The 24115-nt window shown below is 41.5% G+C and overlaps 1 protein-coding gene across 1 annotated transcript in view; it reads right to left on the bottom strand.

Moving 5' to 3' along the window:
• The window catches only part of LAMA1 (laminin subunit alpha 1), a 267694-nt gene that overhangs the window by 137707 nt on the left and 105872 nt on the right, over nucleotides 1–24115 (bottom strand). The window contains exons 5-6 of the mRNA XM_013004706.2: nucleotides 396–566; nucleotides 83–195 (exon numbers count right to left, since the gene is read on the bottom strand). Coding sequence (XP_012860160.1) covers nucleotides 83–195; nucleotides 396–566 — 284 coding nt within the window. The remainder of the gene's footprint in view (nucleotides 1–82; nucleotides 196–395; nucleotides 567–24115) is intronic.

Here is a 24115-nt window from a genome sequence, read left to right as displayed (position 1 = left end):
AAATAAGCTAGACTTTGCCAAAAGTCATCAGAATATAGCTCAGTAGAACATCAACATTCTTCAACAGTCTGGCCTTACTTACCTGTCTCAAGTCCAGAGTGACAGTGACCCAGTGGTACTGTCTCCCGTTTTGAATACTGGGACTCTGCCACCAGTGGTTGGTGCCGTCGATCGCACTGGATATAGGATGTCGCTCTATTTAAAAAACAAAAAAGTGCATCCCTCTCAGTTCTTGCATTAAAATTTTTAGAGCTCCTGAACAGTAAAACTTGTAGAAAAATGAATAGCATTGAAAGGGACTACAATGTTCATGGACTCCTAATAGAAGTCTGTAGTTCTCATGGCTAACATAATAAAGTATCATTGGCACTTTGGATAGAAGCAGCAGCACTTGCCTTTGGGACTCGCGCTGTTGCTATCACAGATCCTGCACTGTGGATTCCGCACAGGGCGATTGGGCACATGTTCCACAAGTTTGCAGAACATCTCCGGCCCCTTCTCACCGCAGGTCGCATTGGTGCTGATGTGAGCATTGCTGGCAAGATTGAGAATAGCAGGAAACAAACCTGAAAGTGAAAATTCACCACATCAGAAGAAATCATTTGAAAACAGAATGTAAAGATTTGAGTTACATAAACATCTATAGTTCTAAAAATCATAGAATGATCACATCTAAACTTATGTAGATGTATATATTTCAATGTAGATAGATTTGACTTAAAAATAAGAATCGTAGACATTAATGTACAATATTGAAATGTTCTATTTAGTCTTCATCTCACTTTGAGATGCATCCAAAATTAGCTGGCTTGATGTACAGAGCAAGTGCAGAGACACATTAATTGTAAAATTTAGGCATTTGCTGTACAATTCTTTCAACTTTCTGATTGTAAATATTTATAATAAAATGCAGGAGAGATGGGATTTAGTGCAAGTTTCCAGTGACCCACAGCAATATCTATTCATGAGGGTCACATTTGCCTGCCACTTACAGGAAGCGCATCCACTCTACACTATGAACTGATCATCTTGGCAAGACATACATGGTCTTTATTATCATTATCAACTTGTTCCCTCTCTCTCTTGCTCACTCTTCTTGATTTCATGTTTTTTTTCAATGCATAAAGTTTTAGAAAACAAAGATCCAGTTTTCAAAATTCTCTTCATTTCTGAACTAATGTTTGCCTCTGACACTTCCTTTTGTCATGACCGATTTTTATCTTTGAGCAGCTGGGAACAGGTCTAACTTTTCAGAAAATTATTTCTAAGCGGCTGTGAGAAAAGTAGCTCCAATAGGGTCCTTCGAGATTTGTCTTTATCTGAGTAGAGTAGAATACCAGTCGTGACGGTTCTGTAACGCTCTAGGAACAATGGTGGACGTGATATTGAAGAGGCTTTCTATATGACAGAAATTGAACTCTGTAAATTGAGAATGCGATATATGGATGGTGGAAGAGTTTTAGCTTAGTGGGAATTTTCTGACTTACTGAAGTTTGATTTTCAAAGATCATAGAAGATAGTCTTTTTCATGATAAAGACAATATAACCAATACAATTTCTGAAAGTTTCCTATCAAATGAAAATTGGAGCAGTACAATATATTTCCAGAAATGTAGAAAGAATTTATGGCTTCAATTTTTATTTTTTAGGAATTCCCTAGATTTTAAATGATATTTTCTATTATAAATATTTTAATAATTTAAGTTATAAAATAAATAGTTGTTTTTGTAATTATTTCTACATTCAAAAACGTACCTTTGTTAAAGAGGGAAAAAATAGCTTTTCAAAGACATTTCACAAGAAATAATGACTTAATAGAATTATCCTACATAAGTTACTAGGCCCTGAGTCTTCCAAGGGAAAATAGGTATTGAGTATTAAAGTGCTAATCTTAGTATTAACACGCAGACTTACATAATATACAGTGATTAGTATATATTAGTATATATGATGTTTGGTAGTGAGTGCTATTATACTGTATGACCATAATTTTCTCATCACCTGATTCAACTGTAATATTTTAATCCAAATACTAAAGCAACGTTTTCTGCCTGCACATCCCATATATGCTTAAAGATTTGTACTACCCACAGCTCTATCCATTTCTCATACAAACTAGTGAAGAGGGACACAGGCAAGGAACGATATCAAGGTCACAAGGCTCTTCATCAAGAACAAATACTATACCAGTTAACAAATGTCACCGCTCCACTTTTTTCTCCCCTTCAAGTACTAGACCTTCCTTACTGCCTAGAACTCCCGCCCACTTGGTAAAGCTGCCTGGACCCCAAACTCTCTCCAAGAAGGATTCTATGCCCTGAGCCACAGAGAAAAAGGAACTCAAATCTTATGAACATAAATTTAATATAATTTTGGCAAGTATCACAGATGTAGTAATCAGCATCAGGCTTTATAGAACTTTAATTTTTCCTTCATCAGCATGACTACACACACACAAAAATCCCATAAAAATATCTAAGGTATCTTTTATTGAAACAAAAAGTCAATATTTGAGGGAAAATATTCACTAAAAGTTAGTCCTTGCTTATAACATTTAGTATATATTGTTGCATAGGAGCATAATTTTAAGAAGATGAAAAAATTGGAAATACAATCTGATGAAAACATACTTTAAAAGTACATTTTAAATAATATCCCTCATGTTGTTGAATCATTCCAATGACTATTCAATATTCCACCAAAGAGAAACTGCATGAGAATTCAGTAAGAAAGGGAGTAGAAAATTACAGCACAATAAAGGGCATCGAGGTCAAGGAACTACCAAGAACAAGCATTGGATGTTACACACAGGAATCGAAGGCAGAATAGGGCTGCAGCCTGATGCATAGTGCACAAGATCCACAGTTACCAGACCTGACAGAGTTCTCCCACTATGTGGTCACACACTTAATTAGACTACACATCTTTGCTAAGAGAATGTATTTAATTTAGTGTGGTCACTGCAATTTGGAATTTGCAATTTGTAACTTTTCTTCCATGCAAGCTAGACAATGTAATCATTTCCCTATCAGTATATTTTACTAACAGCTAAAACCAAACCCACTGTCTTTGAGTGAATTCCAGCTCACAGTGACCCTGTAGGACAGAACAGAACTGCTCCCGCGGGTTTCTGAGGCTCCAGGTCTTCATGGGCGCGCACAGCCGCCTTTTTCTCCCACAGAGTGATCGGTAGATTAGCAGCCTAAAGCTTAGCCCACCACGCCAGAGCAGAGAATGCCACAATTCACTGAGCATGAAATAAATTCCTCCTCACTCACCAGTAATTCTTCTTTTAATCACCCCTTCTTCATATCCTGAATACACTTGGCCTTCACGTGTGCATTTCAGGACTACATTTCATCTACTGGAAGGTTCCTTTAATAACAGTTGGTGAAAAATTGCCACCAAGCTTTTGAACAACAAGCGACGACATATAATTCCTAAAGCTTTAGGCTGAGAAACTTTGGGCTAGTTTAATCACTTATCTTTAGAGGTTCCTCGGTTTTGTTTGGTTTTATTTCCCTAGCAGAAAAGACCTTTACAGTCTATAAAAGTAAATATCTGAAACGTTGACTAGTTGTGAGGTTCATCATAACAACTTCTTCATCAATAATTTTCAAATAATTCAGAGGCAATGGTCCAGAGCCTCAAGCAATTTTGTAAGAGAAAGTGAGAGGGTTTTTTTTTTCATTTTGAAAAATAGCTTTTGAAATGTGTGAAAACGTAGAAACCTTTATTAAAGAAAGATATTAAACTGTGAAATGACTGTTTCTCGAAATAGCCTAAATACTTCTGTAGGTGGTGTTGTCATCTCTCTAGGCTTTCTCTCAGGAACGTTGTGCTCTTTAATGTATATCATAGCAAACGGCAATTTTGGCTTCCGGAGGGATTCAAATTGTGTTCCTTTCCAATGTTTATAGTTTAGGGAACAAAAGGGAGGTAGGAGTGGTAAAATTAGGTTCGTAGGATATGGTTTTCTAAGGAAATTCCCATAGGACGGCCCTTCCTTCCCTCAAAGACTAAGAAGGTGCCTTGTAGTGGTGGGAAATAAAAATTTTCAGGACAATGTTTCTGGCCTTTTTTCTCACCAATACTGTTCTCCTTTTTTTTTAAAAAAAAAAATGTCTTCATAATAAGCCCCATCATTGTTCTATGTCCTTTGAGAAAAATCTATTAAGATAACCTCTTCCACATGTCACAAACAATCGCCATCGCCTTCTAAGCTGGCCTCTCTGCTTTGAATTGAACTGGTCCAATAGATCCCTTATGAAGCCACTGTTGTGATTGGACCTTGAAGAAAATAAAAAAGACAACAAGCTACTGAGACGAAGACAAATGTATTCTGCGGGAATGTGTCAGAGGCATTCACGAAGACAAATGTATTCTGCGGGAATGTGTCAGAGGCATTCCCTGATGACAGAGACATACGTGTCTAAGCATGTTTTGTTTGGAATCGATGGGCACGTGGATGAAGGGAACCAGAGTAGCCACACTTTGTAATCTTCCCTCATATTCAAAATGCATGTGATATTCTGCCAAAATCATGAATTGCAGTTCTTAGGTAAAGGATCTGAGTCAATGGTTCTGATCATTTTTTGCCCAGAATGAAATGAATATAACAGACATCTTAAATGGTTAAATGATCAATGTAGCTTTGGGTGCCAGAAGCTTTCATTTAAAAACAAACAAAGCTAATCACTCAATCCATGGAGAGATTTGGAATAAGAATTTAAGTTTTTGAATAGTGAAATGTGTGACCCTTGTTAGCGTTCATCAATTTTGTTGTGCCCACACTGACTAAGCTCGCTTCCCTACTCATTGCTTTGATTTAAGTCTGGTATTAGAAATACGCTATTCTATTTCTGATCACACACTTTGTGAAACACAGTATTCAAAGCAGCAGCCACTCTACCAATGATAATTCCTTGAATAACTCAGCAGCATTTGATACTATATGGATTAATAATAGCAAGGCATTTGATGGCATGGTTTTTAGGAGAATGGATGAATTCAAATTAGATAACTTATTGATTTACACATATGAGTCAGAAAAAGAAGGTAGTGAGAACCTCTTAGGCATAAAGCATTATCCAAGTTACTTCCCAGACACTAAAGGAATGAATGATCCCTGCCCCTAAGGCTCTCACATTCAGAAGAGAACGACCTATCCACAGATTATGATAATATCACATTAAAAATGCAACACTGTTTAAAATAGATTTGAGGAAAGAGTTTAGAGAAGAAAACCATTTAGGATGCAATAATTGGGACAGAAATAAGAGGGCTGAGTTTTAATGGCTCCTCTCATTGTCTGCAGTGTGATTTCAATTTCCTTCCCTCCACTCATTGCAAATATCCATCCATGTGCTCCTCACCTCTTGTTTTAAGGTACATGCTCTGCCCTCAAATACGTCAGCCCATCGCTGCACTCACCACTGGTACAGAGATCTCTACTGTATTGACCCGACTCCCCCTAAGTCCTGCCCTGGTTACCCTGCTCCAAAAAATAAAACAACTTATGATTGGCTTGTAAGCTTTTGAAGGGGAAGAACCAAGAACCATGTCGGTTTTAACTTGGAGTTTCTTGTCCATGGGGACGCCTCATACAGTCTGAATGAATAAATGAATGAGGGATGTTCTCTCAGTCATGAATTCCTAGAACATGCAAAGAACCCATTTAAACATCAAAATTGTCATCAGGCTTTTGGGGTAGGTCACCTTCTCAGAACTTCTATTTCCCATCTTTCTCACGACTATGCGCACTCCCTACCTTACTGCCCCCACCCCCGGCCGCAAAACAAAAACAGCAGTAAAAAAAAAACCCCAAACCTGTCATTCTAGGGCTTCATTATAGACCATCAGGTGAAAATTTGTCAACCATTTCTTCTCTCATGATTTGGAAGCTGAAGTAAGAAAAGTGTTTCTTCCATCAACATACAGAACAGTAAAGATAAAACAATGTGGTAATACTTCCTTAATAAAAGAACGAGACAGAAACACACAGGTAATGGTAGTGTTAGTCTTAGCTTTGCTCACTTCACACGGAACTTGTACTGTTCGTTGACAAAGTGCCAATAGACGTCCGTATCCTCATCAGAAGGATGGCACGTATACACACTGAGGGGGGTTGAGTAGGCCTTCAACTCCTGGATGAAGGTGCTGAGGCACAATTCAAGTTTATCAGGCCCTCAAATCCATCTCTTTGTACCACTCTACTGAGGTATAGAAATGAATGAGTAAGTCATGCAACATAGCCAAGTCAGCCAGGCCTTAGAATTCTGACTAGAAGTGGGAAAAAATGATGGTCCATATTCCCACTGGCCTATAAAACCAGAGAGCCCGCAGAGGTCCGCTTTGCTGTCCATGTGTGCCTGTGATGCTCTGGCTCCTGTGCTGTGACCCCGGAAGGTGTGGTGGAGGATGAGGCAGAGGAAGTGGCACCGGCAGCTCTCTCTCCTTGTCTACCTTTTCTCCCCTCGAGGAGCCCGCATCTTCCCTCATGTGGAGGAGAAGGGCATGGGAGGCTTCGGAGGAGGGTGAAGTCTTGAACTGGCCGAACCCATGGGCTTGTGGAGACAGCCGTCTCCAGCTCAGGGACAGCACGTGCCTGTCCCATCTCCAGCGCCATCACTGTTGCTTGGGCCAGAAAGTGAGATGCCTTGAAGAAACTAATTAAAAGTTTTATTTCTTTTAGACTTTCCTTCCCTGGCAAGTAATGTCGCTATCATAAAAAATAAGTCATACCTTGATTTATTTTATTTTATACTGAAGTATATTTTCAAGACACATTATTTTTTAATATTGCTGACTATCGGAATACACAAAAGGAGTGGGAATACAGGTTTGATTTACTTATTTATAGTAACACATCCCCAATCCTTAAAACATGTTCAGGAGATTATTTACAAATTGTGGCAAAAATGTATCTGAACTTCAACTCTTTTTTTTTTCCTTTTCCAGAACACAATACAAACAAGCCTGTACATGATGACATGCACATTCCTGACTCCATGTAGTTCCAAGGGGCTCCTTACACCCGATGCGCTCTTCCTTACTCACGAATCATTAGCGAGCAGACGTTCTGTCATAATGCAGTTGCTGTTATTCGGTGCCATCCAGTCACTGCTGGCTCATGCTGACACCGTGGACACAACACTGTCACGTCCTGTGCCATCCACACAATCGTCCTCCAGGAGCCCTTTGTAGCAGTCACTGTGTCGCTCGTCTCATTGAGGGTTTGCCTCTTTTTCACTGACCCCAGTTGACCAAGCCTGCTGAACTTTTCCAGGAACCAGTTTCTCCTGGTCACACGCCCCCAAACTGACCACGCTTCTAGGGAGCATTCCCATTGTACTGCTTCCAAGATACGTTTGTTTGTTTGTCATAACAGAACTATACCATTTAAAGAAATCCTATTTCAAATTACGTTTTAAAATTAAAATCATTTTCAATTACTATGAAATGATCTCATTTGGTAGATCAAATGATTACTGTCTCAGAATGTTTTAAAGTGATATAACATCATGATTAGGGTTTAAATAAATAAAAGTCTTGCTTGCTTAACATAAAATAGAGCGTTAATTTTTAAAGAGTAGTATCCCAAAGTTGCCAATCTATTATTTCATTACTCAAATAACGAAATATCTAACACGCAGGAGAATTTTTATAACGATGAGTTGTGTCTGCTGCAGGCACAAAGCCCTTTCAGCTACAGACAAAGCACTAGCAAGAGAATGGCTCCTCTCTATGTCCCATCCCTCCCGCCAAAGCAAACACTTGGTTTTGGGATGAAACCAACTTAGTTCCTGATGGCTGTTAGTAAAAGAAAAGCCTTAAAATATTCCAGAGGTTCCCCTCGGCGAGCACCAAAGCCATTTCAAGCACAGGAAAACAGGGAGAAAAGAGTAAGAGCTGCGAGGGAAAGGAAAAAGAAAGAAAACAAAGGACCCACGCAAACAGCAGCTAAGGGAAAATAAAACCCCAAATCGTTGGTGGTTGGCATTTACAGGAGTTGCCTTTTTATTTTCTTACGTGGGAAGATGAAGAGAAGTTTAATCTCAGGCAAACAAGGGTGGGAATGGGCAAAAGGAGTTAGCAGGCTTGGGGAAGAGTTCCGTTTCCATGGCAATGCCTCCCAAGTGTCCTTGACAAAGAAAGGCAGTTGGGTTTTTAAAATGTTTTTAATCATCAGATAAATGAGTGGTCTGAATCCATTGGGCACACATATTATCAGTAGAAAAATGCTGATGATAAGGACATGCCTACTTCTCCCACGAGAGCTTCGTTTGGATTCCGCAGGACAAGCTTAATTGCAAAGAAAACCCAATTCATTCATCATTTCTGGGTTTGGCTGAGATCTTCAAGGTCAGCAGTTCAAAACCATCTGCTGCTCCTCAGGGAGACGGCAGTTTTCTCTACTCCTGCAAAGCAGTGGTCTCAGAAGCTCACAGGGCAGTTCTACACAGCCCTAGAGGGTCACTGAGTCAGAATCAATTTGATAGCAGTGATTAAAGAAAAAAATTGTCAACACAAACAACAATTTAATGATTTTACCTGAAAGGAGTCACTATTACACATTGGTAAAATCCAAATCACCACAACGTATGCATACAAACTTGTAAACACATTTTAAATTTCCTTGTTATTCCCATTGTCCAAGACAAGTCACTACTTCTCCTTCCTTACCAACTTCGCAAATCCTTAAAAGAAAGTTCACCATAGGACAGCCTTCAAGTTGAATATTGACAGTTCTGTTTAACTAAAATGTAGTTACATTTAATTTACTCAACCAATTTATGATGATCTAAATGCTTATGTTTTTAAAGTACTAACAAAGTACTAAAGAGTGTTAATTTGGAGTTTTTAAACTGCCCAACACTCCCAAAAGCCATGAGCTTTTCTAAAAACCCTTCAAAAGCTTCATGATCCTTCTCCTTCATCCTGTCAATTCTTGGCTCTCATCTATAGATTTTCTGGTTGAGGCTTTAAAGAGTTAGCATTCCGGCTCGGGAATAGAGTCTGGCACTTTGTGGCTGTGCACTTACCCTTAACTTAATGTCTGCTCTCAGTGTCATTACATTTGTCATGGTTTTTAAACAAGGGCCTCCACGTTTCCATTCTCCACTGGGTCCATCAAACTAAGCGGTTCTGGATGTGCCTAATGTGTCTATTATACACATGTGCCCATGAACCAGCGGCTCTGATCCAATCATTTAGCATCAAGGTGCCAAATGCTGTACCAACTATAACTGAACTCAAGATAAGCCAGGTTCACCAGAGAGTTCACAAATAGGACAACAGAACCTGACTGATGAAGGAAAAAAATTTTTAATTTGACCTAACCAAAACTTAAATGTTTGTACTCCAAAACACACCAACGAGAAAACAAACTGGGAGAAAACATCTGCAAATCACATTTCGAACCAAAAACTTGTATCCAGAATATATAAAGAATTCTTATCATTCTATAATAATATTGACCACTCAATTAAATATGAACAAACCATTGAATAGACATAGGAAAACATATGTCTATCATAAATGAGCAGTTAAAAAACAAGGTACCCAACATCACCAGTGATTAGGGAACTGTGAATTAAAACTGCACTGTATAACATCCCTCCAAAGGCTTACGGAGGCTGGGAGGGGTGTTAGAAGGCACATTTTTCCAAGGTGCAAATCCAAAGGGTCACAAGACAAGATGTGGAATGACATTTTGAGGCACCACACATACATATAAAAGGTATCTGGTTGAGATAGCTGGATAAAGGAGGGTGTAGTGCAGTTATGTATTTGCTGTGGCTCTCACAGTTATAGTCCTTGTAACGGACCCCAAATTACTGAGTGGGTCCACTCAGCTTGGTTCTATTTCCGCTTTTCCTAATGAGTCTGGGTAGCAGAAGGTGAGGGAGATGTTAATAGGTTTCTATGGTCCAGTTGCGAGTTGTTGTTACCAGGATTGTCATAAAAGCTTAGAACTAACACGAGGAATGATTGATCTTGTGGCCCCACTACGAATAAAATGAACCGCTAGAGGAAGCAGGAACATGGGAATCTCACGACTATCAAAAAAGAAGACCCAAGATGAGGTTCCTGTGCACTGAACCTCCTCAATCCAAGAGATGGAGAGATGGGACCCCCGAGGAGAGACACAGCAGAGCAGGACCAAGCGCCAGACTAGCTGCGAGAGCGTGACACAGATGGGTAAACTGAGTGCCTTCGGAGAGAAGTTTCACAGAATAGGATCCCTCTGGACACTTAACTGGGGAAGCTCAGCTTGTTGCCCCATGGAGTGATTGCCAAGCACTTTGGGTGGAAGCTCAGGGCAGAGGGGTGAGCCCTAAGAGAATGTCTGCGCTGTGCCAGAAAAGCTTTCGAACATCTGGTAGATGCCTCCCTTGTTCTAGAAAGAGAGGTAAAAAACTATCAAGGCTGAAACAGTAAATTGCTGCTGGAGAATACTGAGTTCAGATAATGAACAGGGCTCCACAGGATTTACGACAGAGCCAACCTAAGAAATAGTGAACAAGAGTGTGAATAGAGCACACACACTAAAAAAAGAAGAAGAAGGGAGAAGGGTGCCAGGGGTTTCATGATACGGACCAGGAGAAACTGAAAAGCTAACAGATCCCATACAAGGCGACTTAACAGAAGATGATTTGGTGGAGATAAGCACTTCTAAGCCAGTACTAGACAATGAGAAGGACGACTTAGAAGACGCAGTGGCAGAAAACAAATTGACATTAGACAATCTGTCAGAAGGCTCCCAATGATCCAAGATGGATTTTGGCTTCTTTTACAACATGGACACATATAAAAGATGGGCACTAAAGCTAACCCAAACAGTGAAAGAAGGAATAATACCAAACATATTAGAGAAACAAAAAAGCAAAAAGTCAGATACAAGTTATGATGTATTTCCATAAATTTTCACCAAATATGCCTGCCTCCTCTGCCTCCCCTGCTATCTCCTCCACTTTTTCCATCCCTTACACCCCCGAGACAAGACCTCCTTCCCTCTACTCAGCCAACATGTATGGCCCCAAAGCACTGCCAACAACGGTCGCTGCAGTGCATTGACAGGAAGCTGCTAGAGGTTCAGACTGGATTCAGAAGAGGACTTTGGAATGAGCGATATCACTGGATGGATCTTGGTTCAAAGCAGAGAATACCAGAAAGATGTGTACTTTTGATTAAACAAAGGCAATTTATTGTGTAAACCATAACAAAGTATGGATAGCCTTAAGAAGAATAGGAATTCTACATTGTGCTTATGCAGAACTTGTACATGGATCAAGAGGCAGTGTGAGGCAAGAACATGGAAATAGCGCATGGTTTAAAATCAGAAAAGGTGTGTGCTAGGGATGGATCCCCTCAGCATGCTTAATCAACCTGTATGCTGAGCAAATCATCAGAGAAGCTGGGTTCTATGAACAAGCATGTGGCATTGGGATTGGAAGAAGGCTTATTAGCACCCTGCAATGTGCATATGACACAACCATGAAGCTTTGGAGGACTCGAAGTGCTTGCTGGTGAAGGACCAGGACTGCTCCTTCAGGGTGGACTACACCTCAATGTCAAAAAGAGCCAAATCCTCACAACTGGACAAATAGGTAGGAGCATGCTGCTACATTTGGAAGTTGTCCAGGATTTTATCTTGCGTGGATCCACAACAAGTGCTCATGGGCACAGCAGTAAGGCGAGGATGTTACTTTGAGGACTAACATGTGCATGACTCAAGCCAGGGTATTTTCAGTTGCCTCATATGCACGTGACAGTTGCACACCGAATAAGGAAGACTGAAGAAGAATTGATGCAGGAAGGCCCCGATGAGCTGGACTGACACGGCGGTTGCAACAATGGACCCAGCATAGGAACACTGTGAGTATGGTACAGACCAAGCATCCTTTCGTTTGGTTGTGCCAAGGGTCACTATCGGTCAGAACCCACTGGCTAGCACCTATCAGCAACAACGCTGCCGCTAAGTTGATTCCCAGTCACAGCGACCCTACAGGAGAGGGTAGAACTGCTTCTTTGGGTTTCCGAGTTGGTAAATCTCTAAGGGAGTAGAAAGCCTCATGTTTCTCTCATGGAGCAGCTAGTGATTTTGAACTTCTGACCTTGAAATTAGCCACCTAATGTGTAATATACATACACACATATATGTATATATTTGAGATTGGGCACAAGCTTTTATTTTATTTTGACTTTAGGCACAATTATTTATTCAGAGCTTAGGCACAAGCTTTTATTTATATACTTACTAATTTATTGAGCTTAGGCACAAACTTTTTTTTGAGCTTACTAATGTGCCCTATAAATGTAGTTTCTCTTCTATATGATTTTCTGAACATTTCCTTTTCTCTAGCTTACTTTATTGTAAAAACACAGTATATAATCCATCTAGCATACAAAATATGTGTTAATTGACTATGATATTGGTGAGTCTTCCAGCCTACAGAGGCTATTAGTTGTTCACTTTGGGGAAAATAAAAAGTTCTATATGGATTCTAACGACATGGGGTCTTGATGCATTTAATCTCTACATTGTTCAAAGATGAATTGGATGGATAACACATACAGCTTTTCAAACCTTGTTATGTAGACACAATGAAATGCTGTTCTGTGATAAATTGGAGCAAACCACTGATAGAGGCTACAATATGGATGAACCTCAAAACCATGACACGTTCTAAGGGAAAGAAGCTAGATGAAAAATACCATATTGCGTAATATTGCATTTATATGATTCCAAAGAAGGAACCCCTAAAATATGGAAAACAAATCATTCATTGTTTGGGGCAAGAATGAAGATGTGAGTGGGGATGGACTGCCGATGGACATGGCATCTTGGAAGTGTTATAAAACTGGCTTTTGGTGACAGTTGCACAACTCAATTTACTTTAAAAAAAATCTACCAATGAGTAGAATGTTACGGTATGTACAGAAAACCTCAAAAAAACCCTGCTAAAAATAAGAGATATGCCTTCTTTTTGTACAAGTTGGATATGAAAAATTGTTCATACTGTAGCCTGAATCTTACAGGATGGTCGTCCACACAGTGGCTTTGGCAAGGTATGCTGATGACTCGGGGGAGATTTGAATGCCTAAAAGAACAGAGGTGTGATTACACCAAACTTAGGGAACATGTTTGGGATGCGCTTGCTAAGAAATGTATGTTCTTAATGTGTAGAAATCCCTCCCCCGTACCAAGAGCTCAGGGCTCAGCTGGTAACCATTCAGAGGCCTCTCGGAAGAACAGCCTGGTTGTCTTCTTCTAAAAAGCATCCAGTGAAACCCGATGGAGCACTCTTCCACTCTGACAAACCAGAGGTGTCGGAGCCAATCAAACAGCAAACAACAACTAAACAACAATCATATGTAACATGCAAGGCAGGGTTTGGTCGAAACTCTGCCTTCAACAAAGCCTTTTATTGTGATTCAGGTGAGAGTTTACAGAGAAGATCGACAGGTATGCGCTTGTGATCACCTCGTGTCTGAACTGTGGGGCAAAAGGCAACCCTTAGGCACCTCACCCTTTTTCAGCAGGTTCTATTCATTAAACCACAAAACGGAGTAAATATTTGATATGAAGATAAGCCAATATGTATTGCTACTAGGGTTCCAATTTATACATGTATGCAGGGGTTTATCCCAAATAAAGCACATTTATGTGGGTCTCTGTCCTCCGTGGATGGCTGCAACGAGGGATCTGTGGTGCAGTGGCTACACAGTGGGCCGGCCGCTCACTGCAGCAACAAGGGAGGCTCTGATCTGTCCCATGCAGTCTCTGTGAGTGGGAACGGAGCCGATGGCAGGGAGTTTGATTTTGAGTTCATCTCATCAGGAAGACTTCAAAATAAAGTCAGACACAAACTCACTGCCATGCACCTCTTGTGACAGTACATCTGTATGGGTGCAGACAGCCCCATCTTCCTCCTCTGGAGAGGCGGGCCATTTCAGACTGCTGACCCTGCAGTTCGCAGTCACACCAAAAAGTATAATCCAAACCGTGGCTTCTGAGGGCACCTCCTGAACCAGTTAAATCCAGGACAGGGAAGTCAGCTTACAGGGTTATTGGCAGCTGCTTTGGGGGATTCCAAAGGGATAAGTGGGATAGATTTTCTTGAAGGACACAAGTCAATCACAGGGGCTGGTTAGGAAGACATTTAAAAAACATTGAAAATTGCATTGGTCCAAAAAGTCGGAGACTGTCATCCTAAGGGATTATTTTCCATCTCGAGGCACTACCAAGTCTCCTAGAGTAGCCGGGGCTGTTCTATGAGAACTTCCCAGGGACATTGTACCTCATCCACCCTGTGTTGGTCCTATGTTTAACCTTTCACACTTCTCGCCATTCCCATAACTCAAAGAACACTGAAAAAGAACACAATTTGAGTCTTTTAAGGTTGCAACACTCTATTTGGACGTGGTTATAAATTGAGAGTGCCAAATACTTTAGGAACGGACTGGGAGAGATGGAAACACTGCCTTCAAAGTTTATAGAAACAGCATCATCAGATTTTTATAATTACTTTAATAGAAGCCTTTATGATTTGTAGCAGTACATTTTTACTTACTCTTGCATAACTAAATTGGCTGAGCCTCTTTTATACCAGTAGCCAAAAGAACGACTATTGAATTTGAAATGATTTTATTTTCAGAAGTCTATCTTTTGCAAAAATGGTCTGGGGAAGTTTTACTACATGAAATGAAGCAGATCTTAATTGAATCATTATACTAATGAAAGCTAAACCAAGAAAGTTAGAAACCACTTAAGACACAGGAAATGTTATGTTCATATTTCTAAAGAGAATAGACCATTCTTTCATTCAGCAATAAGTGATTTTTATCAAACAAAAATCCATCTGTGACATAAATTCTATGCGCCTTTGTTCTGTTCCTGAGAAGAGGGGCTGCCTTCGCTCTGAGTGCCTGGAGGAGAACAGCTGTTTCTCCACTTAAGCAAAGCGGCCTCTACAGGCAGACAGGGAACAGCCTATAATAACCTCTCCTTCATATGAAAATGTTTAGCTACCAGGGCTATCAACAATGAGCAGCAATAAGCCTGAAAGTACAAAAGAGAGAGTATTCTGAACTCAGAATCACTAAGCTGCCAAGAAACACCATGCAGAAGACATGTAGTGTTTAATCAGAACTCTCTCTTCATTCAGGGCAAGTATAATCTATAGCAACAAGTGAGATTTATATTGGGGTTAGAAGCACATTAAAAATAATCACCAACTGATGTCCGGGTTGAATGAATGGACAGAGCGCTGTGGACATAGCAAAGAGGAATGCCAGAGTGAGGAGAATTTAGGGTGCCATCTCAACAGGAAAGACCTTTCAATACATTCAAATGCTCAGAGACCTGAATCAGTCACCTTGTTACGCTGTGAGAATGACCAACCATTCAGAAAGGACAGGGTATAGGTAGCAGTAGGAGAAGAAACTGTGGAAAAGATCTGATCAGGTGAGATCACAAAGGACCCTATATGTAGTGCTCAGCAGAGAATAAAAATCTACTAAAGCTAGTCATCAAGTGATTGAATGACACAGCTAGCTTTGCCATTCCTTAATACAAGTCAACTTCAATGTCAACAGTTCTGTGGGCCTTCAGAAATTTGTTTCTTGGCCCATTAGACTTCATCCTAGTACTTGCGGCTGGACTGGCCTTTCTGGAAGAACCTACCTCCCACAGCAAATGGACCAGAACTAGAACTTGGCCCTGCTCAGTGCAGGGTTTGCCCACAAAATCCCTTTCCAAGTAGTTATTGCAGAAAAGCCAGGTAGGGGGCTGTCCCAAAGGTCATGTATGTATGTGCGAGTGTGCAGGGGGTATGGAAGGACCTATGTGTGTTTGATAGGTATGTGGAAAGACGTGTGTGTGTGTGTGTGTGTGTGGTATTGGGGATATAGAAAGAAGAATGGATATAGAAGGAAGAGTGTGGGTGGAAAGGAAATTGTGGTAGTCAATCTGGTGTCACTTTAAGGATTAAGAGTGTAGGGGTGGAGTTTAGGCTGTCAATCTGGAGATAGCCCGTGAGACTTCTGTGGGCATGACCTTCTCCTGAGAATTCTGGGAAATCTGGAAATCTTTGGAGGTGGAAGACACCTTTTTCTCTCTGCTACTCCCTGGCAGACTTTGCAGAAGATAAGCTACATGGACGCAACCAGACCTCAGAAGCCGGAGAAGCCACAGAGAGACCCCTGTCAGCAGTGAGATGCTTACAACGCCACTGGACCCAAAGACTTTCTACCCACTGGCCAGTGATCTTCTGCATTCGGTGTCATTGCATGTGTTTCGTGAGTCTGAAGAGGACTTTATAGATTGATATCAGAAATATGGGCTAATATCGGACTTATGGACTTGATCTGGACTGGGAGGGGATGTTTTCTCAATGTTCAATTGCTCTTGTATATAAAGCTCTTTCTTATACACGTATGTGTGTCCATGGATTTGTTTCTCTAGTCCACCCAGACTAAAACAGAAATTTTAAATTAACTACTAAAGAAAAGTTCTAAAAGTGGGAGGAAAACTAAGTGAATGGGTCACCAATTAAAGACAAGCTCAGAGAACAGGAGTGCAAGGTGAATGAGGAAAGTCAGACTTTGGAGTCGCTGACCCCTAGAAGGAGCAAGTGAAGATGAGCTGGTTGGGTCAGACAAAAGGAGGTGGTCCTGATAAATCCCTTGAAAGAGGTACCTGCCACTTGTTCAATTTAAGGGGCTGGGAGGGGAAGGACACTGCACAAAATCCCTGAACAAAGTATTTTGGGTGGGTATTAAAAAAAAATGACGGAATAATTCAATCAATCAATTAATCAACATTGGAATACTAGGACTTAGCTCCAAACCTGATGAACCCTGATGTCATGTACAGTCGAGCACATTTCTTAAAAGAAAGAAGAGCCTTTGTGAGTGACTGTGTTGCCAAAACATGAACAAGACTGTGCACACTTAAGGAAGGCTGTGGCTTCCGAAACTGGAACTGTTTAAGGGGAGTAGAAAGCCCAGTCTTTCTCCCAAGGAGTTGCTGGTGGTTTTGAACTGCTAACTATAGGGGTGTCAGGAAGTACCCTGAAACCACAGAGAAGAAGGCAGATGAGAATGGGCCCCCCAAGACAGACATTGCCTTGCTAGCCTTTGCATACCCTGGCTTAAGGCCTGGCAGAGAAGAGGTTCCAATATTTGTCTAGCACATGAATGAATGAGAGAATAAATGAATGAGGCCCTTAGAAATCTGAATAGAAAAGACAGGCCCATAACAAAACATCCCTGTCGGGAACCAATGACAAGGATCTACATGTGACCTCTTCCCTGGGGGACGGACAACAGAAAAGTGGGTGAAGGGAGACGTCAGACAGGGCAAGATATGAAAAAATAATAATTTATAAATTATCAAGGGCTCATGAGGGGGGGAGGAGCAAGGAGGGAGGGGAAAAAATGAGGAACTGATGCCAGGGACTTAAGTGGAGAGCAAATGTTTTGAGAATGATGAGGGCAATGAATGTACAAATGCGCTTTACACAATTGATGTGTGTATGGATTGTGTTAAGAGTTGTATGAGCCCCTATGAAGAAAACATGGAGGCGGGGGATAACAGGCCAGCTGCAGTTAGACCCGGGGGACAGAGACTTTGCAAGAAAAGCAGAAGGATCAGCAAAGAAAACGACGTGAGTGAGTCAGGACCCTTGAGTTTGAAGGAGATAGAAGTCGAAACTCTTAGGAAGCAGAGTGACATTAGGAAGCCTTCTCAGAGCCGCGCAGGGATCATTTAAGTGCAAGGACACTTAGGGACCGCTAGCAGCAGTCAGTTACAGTTCTAGTCATTCCAACAGATAGAGATTTGTGGCAATCAGAGAGACACAAGCAACACAAGTAAAATTTTGAGGGTCAGTTTGGAAATGGGGATATAAAAAGAAAGAGGCCAAGGGAACTGAAGAATGCCATTAACTGAGAGAACTATGGAGTGGACGCATTTGGAGAAGGGAAGATAGCTAGATAACCTCTAACATGAGTCAATTTCTGCCATTAAATGAGGTTGGATGAGGCTTAAATGTCTGAGATATATGATCATCAGCGTGGTGATGGAAATTTTTATTTTCTTTCTAAATGTTCCAGCCTAACTAAAAATGATCAGCTAAACTTAAGCATTTTCTTTAATATCACTATTGCTGTCGAACGTTTCCTAAGATTCTTAAAGGAAAACATGGTGCAGTGGAACAAAACGCAGGAAATAGTTTCGGGGATGAGAAGCGATAGCTCTTCTTATAAATACTCATTGATCTAAATTTGACATTCCCACCAGCTCTACAGCAGGTTTTGCTGGCACAAGAATTTAAGTAACACTGCCTGCTGGGCCAACAAATCAGACTTCAAAGATAATTTCAGGAATGAAGAGTCAAACTTCAAATGGCTGATTCAAAAATGCGCGCACCCTGAGACTAAGCTCATACGGATTTCTACACCACAGTCTCTGGCCTAAATGCTTACCTAGACAACAATGTCGTCTACCACACTAACTCATGTGGAATCTCACTGCTTGGTCTATCTCCTGACACTGGGAACAAGTTAACTTAAAGACGGCTCTTGATCCAGCCTTCAGAGAACAAAGACTCAAGGAAGAATTCGGAGATATGAAATGGTTAGTTACTCTGGGGATAAACTGCCATCCTCCCCATGATATAAAAATTCAGTGAACTCGAATTTAGCATGGTGTTTTATGTTGAAATAGCTCCCTGACAGGCAAGTTCCAACAGAATCTAAGTTCATGACCTCAACTAAGTTATTCTATAAAGGGTTTTTTTTTTCCTTATGAATTTTAAAACCCACTTCTTAACTCAACTACCCGTTATTGCACATTAGTGTTTTAGGGGGGGAAAAGAGAAAGATCATTTGTAAACACATCTTTCTCTCTTAGAAGGCTAGCATTTACTTTGCTCATGAAAACATCGCTGGGGACTGTAACTAAAAACTTCAGCTAAGGTCTACGACCCAGCATTCTCTCCAGTTGTCCCCAGTATTAACTTCTGAATTGAAGTTAACTTTATCCATCAGGAATTACTTTAAAAATGATTTAAAACTTACAGTGTCTTAGTATTCCAATAATTGATCATACTTATTAATTAATCTATCTTTTTAGTTTTGACTTCTGGTAGACCTGTTCTCAAATATGACTTTTCTAGATTATAAATGTCCTAAAATATATTTTTAATGCTTTATGGCCAAAGACCTACTTCGAAGGGACAAGTTGCAGGCTGATGATTTCAAGAATATGTACATTTATCAAGTGATATGTTACTAGCCTGCATCAGGTACACTAACAACATGTAGCAGGAGGCAGCATAGAAAGGGATCTCTTATACCATTAGCAGCCAGTCACTGAATGACACAAATGATTAACACAATCAGCTCTGAAACCAAAGACTGGAAGTTCAAGTCCATCTAAAGGCACCTCAGAAGATAAGCCTGGTTACCTATCCCTGCCAAATCAGCCACTAGAAACTAAATGGAACACAGTTCTACTCTGATTCACATGGGGTCAATCTGGTCTAGCTTAAAAAAATTTTTTTTAATCTTATACTATATATACATATATAGGAGCTCTGGTGGCATAGACGTTACACATTGAGCTCCTAACCACAAGGTCAGCAGTTCAAAACCACCAGCCGCACTGAAGGAGAAAGCTGAGGCCATCTACTCTCATAAAGGGTTACAGTCTGGAAACCCACAAGGGCAGTTTTACCCTGCCCTACCGGGTCGCCATGAGTCAGAATTGACTCGATGACAGTGAGAGAGCTTGGCTGTAGTCTGCATATACATATGTCTAAACTACTAGAGAATAGTATGCTTCAGGAAATATTTGCTTTTAAGAATCATCTGTCAGGTATTTCCAAGGATACTGAAGAACTAAATGAGGGAAAGGCAAGAAATGCTTTTCTGCATACCTGCTAGTGTCTTTTGGATTTTGTACCATGCTATCTATTCAAAGATAATACTTTCAAAAAAGTTACTTGAGTCTTATCTCATTTGAGCTCCACAAAGTGGCTATAAACTGTTAGGAATATTATAAGACAATGACCACACAGATATAAACTGTTAGGAATAAGACAATGACCACACAGATAGGAATACAGCAGTCCCTATCCCCAAGAACGCCCACTGGTGGGGAGGCAGATAAGTGAGGCAATGATTCACGTGTGGTGCACCTGAACAATAGGGAAGTACAACAATAGAATCAGGGCAAGGAGCACCAGGAACCGAGCCAAGGGCACCAATGAGAAAACTCCACCTGCAGGAGACTGGGAAGGTTTTCCAGGATTTTCTTTTTTTTAATTTAAATAATCATTTTATTAGGGGCTCATACAATTCATCACAATCCATACATACGTCATTTGTGTCCAGCACATTAGTACATATGTTGACTTCATCATTCTCACAACACCCGCTTTCCACTTGAGCCCTTGGTGTCAGCTCATTTCCCCCCTCCCTCCCCACTCTCCCTTCCCCCTGAACCCTTGATAATTTATAAATTATTATTATTTTATCATATCTTACCCCATCCAACATCTCCCTCACCCACTTCTCCACTGTCCATCCCCCAGGGATGAGGCCATATGTAGTCCTTGCCATCTGTTCCCCCTTTCTCCCTCACCTTCCCTCCACCCTCCTGCCATCGCCAATCTCTCCACTGGTCCTGGGGGGGTTCATCTGTCCTGGGTTCATTGTATTTCCAATTCCTATCTGTGCCAGTGCACCTCCTCCGGTCCAGCGGATATGTAAAGTAGAATTGGGATCATGGTAGTGGGGGGGAGGAAGCATTTAAGAAGTAGAGGAAAATTGCATATTTCATCGTTACTACACTACACTCTGATTTACTCCTCTCCTCTCCGCAGCCCTTCTGCAAGGGGACAATGTGCCTGTTCAGTTTTCCAGGATTTTCTAACCCAAACAGATTCAGCCTACACTTAGGTCCTGTGTGCCAAGAAACACTGTGGAGCTATATGAGTAGGTGCCGTATGCCCAAGATGATGCCACTGAACTCTGGAGTGCCAGGTCAACCACCAATAGCCTCGTTTACCCCCAGTCTGATACGTGACTGCTATTTTGTGTGCATTTACTCAGAAGGGTGTGGAAAGCATACGTCTTAGCCCATAGGGAGTGCCCAGAACGGGGAGGGACATGAAAGGGGCCCACCAGGCAAGACCACGGGAGGATCGAAGTAACCCAGACTTGGGGAACATCAGGCAAGATGCTAAAGAAGTGGTGGAAAATGGGGAGAAATGGAAGGAGGCTTAAGCAAGCTCTAGGAACATCTACTAATCCTGACTGCTATGGGAAGTCAAGGATTTTAAACAAGGCTGTGAGTGGTTATTGATCAATGTTTAGCCAAACGCTAGTGGTGACAAAGTTGAGGAGAACTGTCACATGGAAAAACAACTCCTAGCCCAAGTCAGCAGTAGGAAGAAAACAATGGGACACAGTTGTACAGCTTTTGGGAGGGAAAGCCCACAAGTCTTAATGATCACTTGGACATAGACAATGATCAGGGAAATAGGGAGAGAGCCCATCCAGCACAACACTGTTGTTGTTAGGTGCCGTCAGGTCGGCATTAATAATAGCCAGTGCTTATTCAACATCTGTGACAAGCCCGTGCTAACATTGTTCGTGTATTAATTTGTCAAATTAACCCTATCCATTTTATAGATACAAAGCTCATTGTCACAGAGATGTTCATTGTCAAAGCTAACTAGGGTCTCAGGTCTGGTATCTGAACTCAAGACTATTTGATTCCAAAACTCAGACTCAAGATTTTTAAATCATTATGCATTTTGGAGAATATAACTTGGAAAAGGGAATCCTCAATAATATCATATAAGATAGTGATACTATTACTATTAAAGACAATGCTCACTGAAGTTTAAGCCTGTGTTAGGCACAGTTCCAAACACATTGCTTGCACTGTTTCATCAGTCCTATCTTTTCAAGGTTGTCATTATTTCTATTTTGTAGATGGTGACACTGAAGCACCAAAGAATTAAGTATCTTGCCCAATGTACCACGACTAGCAAAGTCAAGGGATCAAACACCTGAAGCTTGAGGATACAATTTGTATCATTGCCCATATAAACTTAATACTGATGATAACAAATATCCAAAGGATTTTCTGAATCAATTTTTATGAAGTGGCAGGATGGTTCAAAGGTCATTCTCTTGAAATCATAAGCCATCGTATAAACAGTTGATGATGATACTGGCTTATAAAGCAAACACTTCAGTAAAAGTGGCACAGTCCATCAGTGTCCACTCTTACTTCATCTTTGCTGCATTTGATTTATCTGCCCCAGTAGATTAAGTAACTGCAGATGTACGATTTACATTCAAAGTCGATAAAAAGGAAGGGAGAAGAGGAATGGGCCAATGTCTGGGACATACAGGAGGGAGACAGCTATGTTTTTACTACACATATTCCTGTTTCCAACTGCTAAAATCAATATTTTTTATTGGCCCTTCCTTGGTGCTTACAGCTGCAGAAAAGAAAAATGTGCTTTTGAAATCAATCACACCCACACGCTTTACTGTGGAGTATGAACATGTTAAATTTGAATGCCATTTCATTTTGGAGAAGGAAATGGATTTCTTTCATGGATTTTTTTCCTTCCTCTATGAGAATGCTCTATTTCACTTAGGAAAGGATGGTTTAAAGCAGAAAGGATGAGCCAAGCCAGGAAGCAACTGTAATTCTATGACTTTAATTCAGTTAACACAGACTTAACACATTCTTGTTAGAAGCATATCACCTCTTATTATATGCTTAGAAAAAGCATATAATGCACTTGAAACAGACTGCATTTCAAATAGAACTGAGTTATTGAGTCATATCCTGCGAGCTGTAAGGTTACCTAGAGAGGCTTCAAAATGACTTAGGAATCTGATTCGCCTCATAGTTATTAAATAATGATCATTTTCAGCCATATAAGCACCAGATAGCAAACTCAGTAGATGAAACACAGGTCAGTTTCTTTGTTTTAAATGACATGATAAATATATATAATATATATGATATGTATGTATCATTTAAAACAAAGATGTATATCTTTATATATATCCCATTTCATTAATCACTCATTCTACATCCCAAAAAAGATGCAAAATTATATTTTAAAAGAATCCAGAAACCCTGGAGGATCTTTGGCAGGAAAGTGGGGTGTGTGTGTGGGGGGGATTGGAGCGCAGGCAGGGGGACGCTTGGGCGTCAGAGGAGAGCTGTGTCCCACAGCGCTTTCAGTGACTGACATTCTCCTGAGGTGCCTTCACCGTGGACACCACACTTCCCACCTTTCTCCTTCAGCGACTGCACCACCTTAGGACTTCCGGCAGGAACCCCCAAGTCAGAAACCTCCGCCAAGGTCCTCAACTGGATTCCAACCCTGGCAAGGGCAGATCTGCCCCTAGCGCTTGTGAGCCTGTAGGTCTGTCCAGGAGCAGACAGATTTCATCTGGAGCCCACGGAGCCGCTCCATTGGGACAACAGCCCAATACTGAACCCCCCTGCACCCCTAGCACCACCAGGTCTGGGAAAAGGGCGGGCAACTGTGCTGAAGGCCGCCAGGGCTCCCGCTGAGCAGGGCTTCCCGCAACATCCCCAAGCTGGAAAGCCCCACGCTGTTACACTTTCTCCACACAGCCCTCATCAAGACCAAAGCCCCGAGGGCCACGGAAACCCACAGGGCGCTTCCTCGGGCGGAGACTTTCCATTTCTCAGAACAATAACGCTGAGCTAAGCTCTGGGGAAACCTGGATCTGCTGGCTTTCAGCGCGCTGACTGAAGTCAGAGAGGTTTGGAGAGGTCAAAGCGTCCCCGCGACAGGCAGCTCCCTCCTGGGTGGACGAAGATGGGGCGTCGGCTTTCCGGCCGCGCGGGATGCCCAGGTGCGGGGCCCGCGGGCCCCGGCTGCGCGCAACGGCCTGCCGTTTCCCACGACTCGAGCGCTCCTGCAGTCCACCTACTTTGGACTTGACGGTTTTTCAGGAAAGTTGCGTCTTTGAGCACGTGCCGTGGGGATGTGCTGAGTGCGGGGGCAGGTTCGCACGCCCCGCTGGGCCCCCTCGC

The sequence above is a fragment of the Echinops telfairi genome, unplaced genomic scaffold, assembly GCF_000313985.2.
Source record: "Echinops telfairi isolate 266 unplaced genomic scaffold, ASM31398v2 ScPeMD7_57;HRSCAF=196, whole genome shotgun sequence".
NCBI classification, from domain to species: Eukaryota; Metazoa; Chordata; class Mammalia; order Afrosoricida; family Tenrecidae; genus Echinops; species Echinops telfairi.
This window is presented reverse-complemented; position numbering and strand designations above follow the sequence as displayed.